The sequence below is a fragment of the Apodemus sylvaticus genome, chromosome 10, assembly GCF_947179515.1.
Source record: "Apodemus sylvaticus chromosome 10, mApoSyl1.1, whole genome shotgun sequence".
In the NCBI taxonomy this organism is placed as follows: domain Eukaryota; kingdom Metazoa; phylum Chordata; class Mammalia; order Rodentia; family Muridae; genus Apodemus; species Apodemus sylvaticus.
In genome coordinates, this window is record NC_067481.1 from 73,750,705 (window position 1) to 73,752,659 (window position 1,955).

The following is a 1,955-nucleotide window of genomic DNA, read 5'->3' on the forward strand; positions in this document are numbered from 1 at the left end:
AAGAACAAAATGTTAGGTGGGAAAGAAGGCATGAGGTGATATTCTGAGCTGTGGAATGTAGGAGAGGGACCCAAGGCTGTGACAAAGGGAAATTACCAACTCCAGAGCCACCAGGGTCTCTGAGCATGGAGAATTCTCTAACCAACAAGTTATTGTTCTAGTTATCTAGCATGGGTGAGCTAAACTCTCTGTGGGTTATTTACCAGATTAATCACAGACCTGCTTCTTTGGGGCCATAGGGGCAGCTGACTCAATCATCTATCAAAATTCCCTGATCATGTAGCAACTAGTGTCTTAAGAAAATGTTAAACACATCACAAATCAGAGTAATTGCAAATGTTCTCAGGGTTGTTGTTTTTTTTTTTTTTCCTTTTTGGCTTTAAAATGAGCAACTTGGAATCATCCCTCTGAAGAGATAAATTTTGGACTCTTTGGAAGAGATCATATGGCATCACCCAATTCAAAAGCCTGATCTCAATTATGTATCACTAACCCCATGCACAGTCACTTTGAGCAGTGGACTTGTCTGGATCTCTGCTTATAAAACTGAAGAAATAGATGATGTTTAAGAGTCCTCTCAGTTCTAGAAACTTCTAATTCTTGGTTCTGAGAATTATCTTCCGTAGGGCTCCTTTGATGTCACGATTCCTCATGCTGTAGATGAAAGGATTGACCATGGGTGTCACTACTGTGAAGATGATAGAGGCCACTGCGTCCTGTAGTGAGTAGGATGATGAAGGATGCATATAAACTCCCAGGATCGCCCCATAGAAAAGGCAAACCACAGTGAGGTGAGACCCACACGTGGACAGGGCTTTCCTTATGCCATGGGCAGAGGGCATCTTCAAGACCTTAGCGTAGATGTAGCCATAAGAAACAACAATGCATATAAACGGTGTCAGAAATATCAAGGAACCCTCAGTGAAGGCTGTAACATCATTGATGAAGGTGTCAGAACAAGAGAGCTTCAGGATAAGATAGGGGTCACAGAAGAAGTGATGCACTGCGTTGCAGGAACAGAAGACGAGTCGAACCATGAGGAGAATATGCAATAGAGCATGCAGGTTTGTGATGGCCCATGATATGGCCACCAGGAAGACACACAGTCTGGGTCTCATCATCATGGTGTAGTGGAGAGGGTGACAGATGGCCACATAGCGGTCATAGGCCATCACGCTCAGGAGGAAGCCATCCATGTTGCCAAATATGAAAAAGAAGTACATCTGGGCCATACACTCTGTGTAAGAGATGGTTTTGCTTCCCAACATGTGGTTCACCAGAGCCTTGGGGACAGTGACTGAGGAAAAGCAGATGTCAACACTGGAGAGGTTGGCCAAGAAGAAGTACATGGGTGTGTGGAGATGAGGGTCAGAGCTGATGACCAGGATGATGAGCAGGTTCCCAGAGATGGTGACCAGGTACATGCCCAAGAACATTCCAAAGACAAACTCTTCTTGCTCTGACCTTCCAGAGAGTCCCAGGAGGAGAAAGTCTGTAGCTGTCTGATTGGGACCATCCATGTCTTTGTAGGAGAAAGTGGGATCATACAGTGAAATTTTATTTACCAACACTTGGAAGAAAATGATGTTTGAAAATATTTTCTCATTGGTTGAAAATTTACTGCTAGAAAATTGCCTCACAGTGTATTTTTGTAGCAAAAGAGTGGTTCATTTTGAGAGAATTGAATTCTAATGATTGTAGTTTTGTTGATTGTGCTCTTGTTTACTTAATTACATATTATATTATATATGTATGCATATTTTATGCAATAGTTAACTCAGTGATATAATGTATTCCACTGTATATATAAGGAAACCTAGAAGTGGACATCTAAATAATTTATCAAAATTTACTGATCAAAAATCAATGAGAGTTCAAAACGAGCTGATGGTCTTGTTCTCTGTGTTATACATATACATACATGGGCATGTATATACACACATACACAACCACAA

The 1,955-nt window shown here is 41.5% G+C and overlaps 1 protein-coding gene across 1 annotated transcript; it reads right to left on the minus strand.

Annotated features, from left to right (window-relative positions):
• Window positions 1-593: 593 nt before the first annotated feature.
• Window positions 594-1,520, minus strand: LOC127694448 (olfactory receptor 1361-like). The gene has a single exon (XM_052195968.1). The coding sequence runs from the start codon at window positions 1,518-1,520 to the stop codon at window positions 594-596; it is 927 nt and encodes a 308-aa protein (XP_052051928.1).
• Window positions 1,521-1,955: the final 435 nt, after the last annotated feature.